Genomic DNA, 8,260 nt, shown 5'->3' with positions numbered 1-8,260 from the left:
CACACACACACACACACACACACACACACACACACACACACACACACACACACACACATGTATATATATATTGCATGTATTTATATTTAACCTTCTGAATAGTCCTACTTTATCTAATGGGCCAAGCGTGGTTTACTAATGCTTAGCTTTTTCTGTGCATCCAAGGGTTCTATGTTCGCGTCTGGTTGTCGCAAAATCTCGCTTTGCACTTTGAGTCCGTGGTTGTGTTGTGAGAGTAACGGTCAACTTCCAATTTTCGAATAGAGTAGTGCAAGAGTTGGCGGAAGCTGCTGTTGGTTGGTTGCCTTCCATCTAGTTTATCGGTTTAGAATTAGGGACGGCTAGATCGGATAGGCCTTTTGTAGCTCTGCGCGAATATCCTGAACAAATTTCCTTACCTAATAGCTAATATGTAACACGTGCTGAATAGGGGTTAATATCTAAATTTATTTACAATGCATACGCTGTAACATTTGAATATCATGCTGCGCGTGTATCATTATAGAAGTTAAGTTTCGTTTTTGTTTTTGCTATGGTTCTAACTTTAACCATATCACACGATTTTGAATAATGAAACCAACTCATGGCCTATACACGAATACGGTAAGCTTTGAGCTAGTAACTGGTTATAGCATTTTTAGGATAATTATACATTAAACTCTCTTTTTTTATGATTATTATTTTCTAATAACACAAGACTTAACAAGACACAGAACAGTATAACGTTAGGTTTAATGTTACGCTCAAGTTCAGAACTAGACAGGTGTAATCTAATTATTGTATTTCCAGAAAGACATATATTAAGTAATAAGCATAGTTACTTTAGATATTGCTCATTAGAAAATTCGATAATTATTCTACTACTACTACCGAAATACAAGTTTAGCTAAATCTATCTTCAGAAAAAGTTACTTTTAAAGTACATAATGCAGAGTGCTTCTTCATAGCCATAAGGAAAGCATAAAATTTCAAAATAACTATCTTGGTGTAAATTCATTAAAACATGAACATGGTTCAAGAGTCACGTTAAGCTCATTTTCTTTTACTATATGTAGTTAAATAATGCTAGGCCTGACATATATTTTGTTATATAATTCATTGAAACACCAACACTCTGTAACTTGGTCTAAGAAAGGCTAGTTTATATCATTAAAGACTTGCCCATTAGCTAACTTCAATTTACTTATGAGAAACTGTGTAATGATATTTACGTTAACATACAGCTTAGGCGACTAGTACCATGATATGCTTGTAAGATTCAGTTGATATCTCTATAATTTCATTTCTGCTGACTTACAAATCAAGAGGCGAGTATCTTTACAAGTGTGAAACGTAAATCACATTCATATACAAGAAACTATTATCATAATAACCTGTATCATGATTGTATATATACTTTAGTTGACATTCGCAAATAATTATGTAATTAGTATCATAATATATCTGTAACCTTACGGCAGTTGTCATTCACAAATATTTATGTAGCTAACGTCATGACATATCTCTAACTTCATTTAGCATTGGTAAATAATTATATAACTAGTATCATAACATATCTGTAACTTTAGTTGACATTCGCAAATAATTATGTAAATAGTATAATGACGTATCTTTAACTTTATTGCAGTTGACATTCGCAAATAATTATGTAGCTAGTATCATGACATATCTGTAACTTTAAATGGTATTCGCAAATATTTATGTAGCTAGAATCATGGCATATATGTAACTTTAGTTGACATTCGCAAATAATTATGTAAATAGCATAATGACGTATCTTTAACTTTACGGCAGTTGACATTTGGAAATAATTACGTAGCTAGTGTCATGACACATCTGTAATTTTACTTCTGTTAACATGAAAGCTGAAGAGAATAGTATCATGACGTATACACACTTTCCTTTCCTAGCCTTGTAAACTGGCTTGTTAAGATATCATTAGCACGACTTGTAAGTCTAGGAAGTAAAGGAAAGACTGAATCAGACTTTTTTAGAAATCAGTATCATAAACTTATTTTAGGTGCTTGAACCTAAAAAAAAACCTCAAAAACGAGCATAAGCAGGTGCACAGAGCAAATGACTCCATCTTAAACACCACATGGTTAAACAACAGTTATAGCACTTTAATTACCCAATTACGTTAAACACAGTCATACATGTTCAATAGTTGTGTCATACTCTTCTTTATTCGGGGAAATATTTCCTAGTTTAGATATAAGGAATAGGAGTGTTAGCACTTCCCAAGCACGTATTTTAGGTTAGCACAACACTATTCATGTTACACTTCCTAGTAAACAGCCTTTTGTGAATCGCTAAATATTTCACAACGTCTCTTGTACCTGAATATTTTGTTGTATAAATACATAACAGCAACAACAAAGACGGGTTTTTACGTTACATTCATATACAAAAATTCTTATTTTTACCACTCTGCTTTCTAAACGATTCTCATTAATTTTTAACTACTAATACAAAACAATGTTTAAAAATCTGTTTTAAGGTTATTTATTGTTGTTTCAAATAATAGCAAAAAAATAATAAAAAATTCTCCAGCTTAGATATCCATCATATTAGCCTAGAAAATGTTTGAAAAACATGACATTACGGATCACATATTTTCGATCGAAGTCTAAATTTGCTAATTTAAGTTTCCTTTTCTCGAGTAAGTCACCGAGCAAGACTTTTTCTGTTACAATAATAATATTATATAACTGGATCTTACGACGAAAACCAAAAATAACACAACAGGTTAATTACTTTCAACAGCTTCGTGTATGATCACAGAATATATACATAAAAATTTCTAAATGTTCTTATGAAAATGTGTTATTATTCTTATGGGGAGGATATAAACCTCAACAGGGGAGGAGGAATGTTTTGAAATACCTTGAACTAGGTAATAATGAAATGATGTATATGAAATTAGAAAAAAAAATCGGATTAAACACAAACAAGAAGCTTTTTTTATCGTTATACGTGAAGCAAAAGCTATATTTATGGCCAATTGGCTGTCTTTTTTTTTCAAACAATGCTCTCTGAAGTTTCTGAATAAGCTATGAATTATTCTGTTCAAGAGAAATATCATACAGTGTAAAATATGGTAAAACTAGCTAATTGAAATCAATCCTTATGCCAAGAACTGCTACAAAATTAAGAAAATTTTGTTTTTTACTACATTGATTCAGAAGGATAAGAAGTATATCGAATAAGAATATTTATATTGTTAAGAACGATCAACAGAATGTTTCGATAGGTCTAAAAATTACACAGTAAATGATTGGCTGAGAAAATTGTTTTTAGCTGTGGTGTAAACAAACCTGTTATATACTTTTATATGTTGTAAGTATAATTCAAGTTTCATAATTTAAAGTCATAATTTCAGCTGGCAATGCTGTGTTACAATTATTACTTATCCGCTATGCCTTTGTTGCCAAACTCATGTGTCATGGAGGTCATGTACCCGCTGAAACAACTGAGACACAGACCGTAATAGAATAAAATAATCTAATCCTCAAAGCTGATACATCATCATGGCTAAATCAGCTCATCCAGTGTACTTGTAAATCATTGGAACCTGAAACATCGCCACATCCTGAGATCTGTGTGTTAACATAGATAAATAATGATATCCTAAAATGCTATTTAACACAATTAAATCATCACATTTTTTAAAACTCGTTTCATTAACGTTTCATTGAAACGATGTGTCAGCATTATGCTCATTATGATCTGAGACACCAGATGTAACAGGGCTAAAGCACCACGTCATTCTATAATTTCAAACTTATAACAAAATCCATGAGCTATAAAAAAACGGCATTCACGTGACGTCTGTTAGTAAGCTTTAAATTTTTACGCTGTTTAGGATTAAGTTGGGTTTAAAATTGTTATAAAGATGACATAAGATCTCAGAAACGTGGACTGTACTTGCTAGTTTGATACTTGCTCACAAACCTAAGGTATGTAATAAACTTCTGCTACTTCTTTCTGAACTTTGTAAACACCAGACTACATTTAATTAAGGTAAGTAGTTCCCGTAAAAATCACACACACACACGCGTGCGTTTATGATGTTATGTCCGTGCTGTATCTATATATATATGCACTTTCTTTCGTGAATATCGTTTCGTTTGTAAGTGTTCATTTTCACTTTCTGACTTTCCACTTCTAGTGTTTGTTATCTACTTCCTGACCATTTCTAGTTAGTGTATGTGGTTTCTATTACCTGGCCATTTCTAATGTGTGTGTATGTTATCTACTTCCTTACCATTTCTAGTTAGTGTGGGTATGTGTGTTTTCTATTACCTGACCATTTCTAGTGTGTGTGTTATCTATTTCCTAACCATTTCTAGTTACTGTGTGTGTTTTCTATTATCTGACCATTTCTAGTGTATGTGTGTTATCTACTTTCTGACCATTTCTAGTTAGTGTACGTGTGTTTTCTATTACCTGACCATTTCTAGTGTGTGTGTGTGTGTGCATGTTTTCTATTATCTAAGCACTTCTAGTATGTGTATGTTTTCTATTACCCGATCATTTCTAATGTGTGTGTGTGTTTTTCCACTCTTTGTGTGTGTTTTTCTCAGTACTTGACTATCATTTCTTGTGTTTGTGTGTGATTTGGTTCTATTACAAGGCCATCCTTTGTTGGGTTTCATTTTTTTACCTGATTATCATTTCTAGTATATGTGTTTTTATTAGTAACTGATCATCATTTCTTGTGCATGTGTTTTTTAATAGCAACTGGCCACCATTTCTTGTGTATGTAGTTTTATTTTATTTTTTCTAGTAACTAGACATCATTTCTAATATGTGTATGTGTGTGCGATTTTTCGACTGCTTGATCTTTATGACCTGGCATGGGTACTAGACTTGTAATCTGTGGGTCGTGGGCTCGAATCCCCTCACCGAACATGCTCGCTTTTTCAGCTGCAGGTGCGTTATAATGTGATGGTTAATCCTACTTTTCGTCTATAAAGAGTAACCCAAGAGTTGGAGGTGGATAGTGTTGACTAGCTACCTTCCCATTCGTCTATCTAATACCTGACCATCATTTCTTCACTTTTTTGTTTGAAAAGTAGCAACATTGATTCTTAAACTACTACAATTATCTGTAACTCTCTGTATTACTTGTTTATAACTGTATGACCTAGAGAAGGTTTCCATTCGTATGAAACTGCAACAACGACGAAGGATGTCGATGTGGACCAAAAGTTCTGTTCATATTTATGAAGAGATATCCAGTAAGAATATTTAAATTTATATTGTTAAGAAAGACTGATGGAAAATTTTGATAAAGCTGGAAATGGCACGGTATATTGTTGACTACGGAAATTGTTTTTATATGTGGTGTAAGAAAAGTTTTTATCAATTTTTCATTTTGTTGTTGGTATAATTCAAATTTCATCACTGAATGTCATAATTTCATCTAAAAATGCTGTGTTACACTTATCAGTTATCCAGCACGCTTTTGTTGGTATACTCACGTGTCATGGGAGACACGTACCTGCTGAAACCACTCTGAGATACGCGCACTAATAAAATAAAATCATTAAATCATGTTTGCGATCATAAACATTATTATCACTATCATCTTAAATATTTGTTATGCGTTAACAAAGGAAGGCAAAATTATGTTAACATTTGATCCCAGATAAATCAAGTAATGGGTTGTAAAACGTATATTTAGGTAACTAAATAACTATATCGTGGCCATAATTCACACTGAAACAAGGTATAGATATAATAGTCGGTGTTACAACAGAATATGTGTTAAGTTAACGTATGTTTAATTGTAAGTGTAGGAATAACTGCTACTAAGTGGTAATTTATCATAATATCCTGCCCTATTCAGTATACAAGCCAACAAGTACTTGGTTCCGGATCTGCTTTCCTGAGAACCTTATCATGTTTATTCGACAATTTTTCCGATGTCCTATACGTTCCTTTAAACCACAGTGGACTAAATTTTAAGAAACCATTTTCTCAAAGATTGCCATCATATGTGTAATCCATGCCACATAGCGACAGCCTTACGAGGATTGTGAAACATGTCTTGCCAATGTGCTATACCCCTCCCATGTTCATTCATACCAAGAATACAGGTTCCAAGAAGAGGCGTGTTACTATGGTGACAGTTCATTACGCTGACCATCAGACTACAGTGCTTCAGCCCATCTTCTGATATGCCAAAGCTTAAAGCTTCATTCCACACTGGGTTGTTTGTTGCTCGTTTTGTCGTAGTTTTCTTCTTCTTCATCTTTCTGTCTCCGTAGACAAGAGCAACTTTTACGTAAGCGTCTAGACAAAAGGAAAATACCTGACATCAGACGTTCAGAGTAAAGAACCTTTTATGATTACCACTGAAGGAAATAGGGTTTAAACATACCGTACCGTACTGAAATACAGGGTAAACAGAAAACTTACAATCATTTGTTAAACTTGCATATTCTACAACTTTTTTCAGTTTTTTAGTAATGTTGTCCCGACATTTACTTCAAAACATTATATCCTGTATTAATTCAACTTAATTTCCGTTTCTTATGCGATAAAAATATCATTTTCACAAAAGGTAAACAATTTACTCAAAGATTATCAATTGTGTTTTTTTTTTGGGGGGGGGGGTTGTTCTGATAATATTTTAGCTTTTATGCACTTATATGACACCTCTCCTAGAACCGAGTTGTATAGGAGATTAAAGAATTGTATGCCTGTTCCTACAGTGAATTTAAACTTCGTAATTGGTTTCTTTACCATTTGAGTACATTTTTTCTTCCCCGTTTGTTGTGTGTGTGTGTGTGTGTATGTTAAATTTTCCTTTTTATTAATGGATTTTGTACACATATTTGATATAATTTGATTGTAATTCTACAATTCGTAAAACTATACATTCGTTTTGATCTAATGCTGCTTTTTGATATTAATTTTAATTTTATCACCAGCTGATTAAAATCATTCAATTAAGATATTATGAGTTTGCTACGCATATTGTTCGTTTCTATTTTATGAAATGTTTTTTTAATTTTGTTGGTTAGTTTACTTTGGCGCCTATTATTAATTGTTTGTTTGTTTGTAATTATGCAAAAAGCTACACAAGGGCTATCTGCGCTCTGCCCACCACGGGTATAGAAACCCGGTTTCTAAAGTTGTAAGTCCGCAGACATACTGCTGTGCCACTGGGGGCACCTATTACTTAAAGTTACCTTTTTTAGAATTTGGTAATACTTAGAACCTTTCTTTCTCGCCTAGTTCTCACAGTTAACTGTGTTTACTTTGTAATTTATTTAATGATATGAAAATGTCATGCATTTTGTGAAATACAATCACGAAATCCATGGAATAACGTGCCTTATTTGTATTAGGTCGTCAAGAAATTAATATCGCTTTTTTAAATGATAAAACCGGAACAACTTGTATATCAAAACAAAACATTTATTAAATGAAATAGTTTCCATTCCTATCGATGATGCTTTTCCATCTTACAATCAGGTTGTTAATGGCTTGATTAAAGAAATAACTTGGCTTTGAAGCAAAAAAACATGTTGATGTCCGCTTTAACACCTTCCACATTTGCATACGTTTTCCCATTAAGATGGTGTTGCAGCGAACGAAAAAGATGGTAATTTGATGGTGCCATATCTGGAGAATAAGGTGGATGGGGTAGAACTTGCCAACCCAACTCCACAATCTTGTGTTGCGTCAAACGTGCCACATGTGGACGTGCATTGTCGTGGAGAAGAACACCTTTCCGATTGACGAGTGAAGGGCTTGATTTAAACGTTCCAGTTGCTGACTATAGATCTCTACATTGACAGTTCGCTGTGGATTGAGAAGTTCGAAATGAATTACTCTTTTGATGTCCCACCAAATGCAAGGCATCAATTTCTGCGGATGGAGTCCAGGTTTGAGGGTCGGAAGTGGTTTTTGTCTAAGACTGCGCTATTGTTTTTGACGTTTATATTAGCATAGAGAATCCATTTTTCATCATCCGTGACAATTCTGTCCAAAAATGGTTCACGCGCATTACGTTCCAGAAGAGACGAGGCAACGTTCATAAGTTGGAAAAGATGATCATCAGAGAGTTAGTGAGGCACCCAAATACATTCTTTATGGAGTTTTTCCACATTCCTTAGGTGTTTACGTATTGTTTTATGAGAGACATGTAATTTCAGAGCCATCTCGCGAGTGTGTTGCCTTGGGTTAGACTCAACGAGCGTCTTCAGAGCATCAATATCCATTCCAACATGTCGGCCCCTGCCAT

The 8,260-nt window shown here is 33.7% G+C and overlaps 1 protein-coding gene across 2 annotated transcripts in view; it reads right to left on the bottom strand.

The window, feature by feature from the left end:
- Nucleotides 1–4,954: 4,954 nt before the first annotated feature.
- The window catches only part of LOC106459619 (synaptotagmin-1-like), a 152,962-nt gene continuing 149,656 nt past the window's right edge, over nucleotides 4,955–8,260 (bottom strand). For both annotated transcript variants that reach the window (XM_022386146.1, XM_022386147.1), the window contains one exon: nucleotides 4,955–6,300. In XM_022386146.1, the coding sequence (XP_022241854.1) occupies nucleotides 5,999–6,300 (302 nt within the window). In that variant the 3' untranslated portion in view covers nucleotides 4,955–5,998. The remainder of the gene's footprint in view (nucleotides 6,301–8,260) is intronic.

The sequence above is a fragment of the Limulus polyphemus genome, unplaced genomic scaffold (genome assembly GCF_000517525.1).
Source record: "Limulus polyphemus unplaced genomic scaffold, Limulus_polyphemus-2.1.2 Scaffold638, whole genome shotgun sequence".
In the NCBI taxonomy this organism is placed as follows: domain Eukaryota; kingdom Metazoa; phylum Arthropoda; class Merostomata; order Xiphosura; family Limulidae; genus Limulus; species Limulus polyphemus.
Note: the sequence above shows the minus strand (reverse complement) of the source record. Positions and strands in the feature narration are given on the sequence as shown.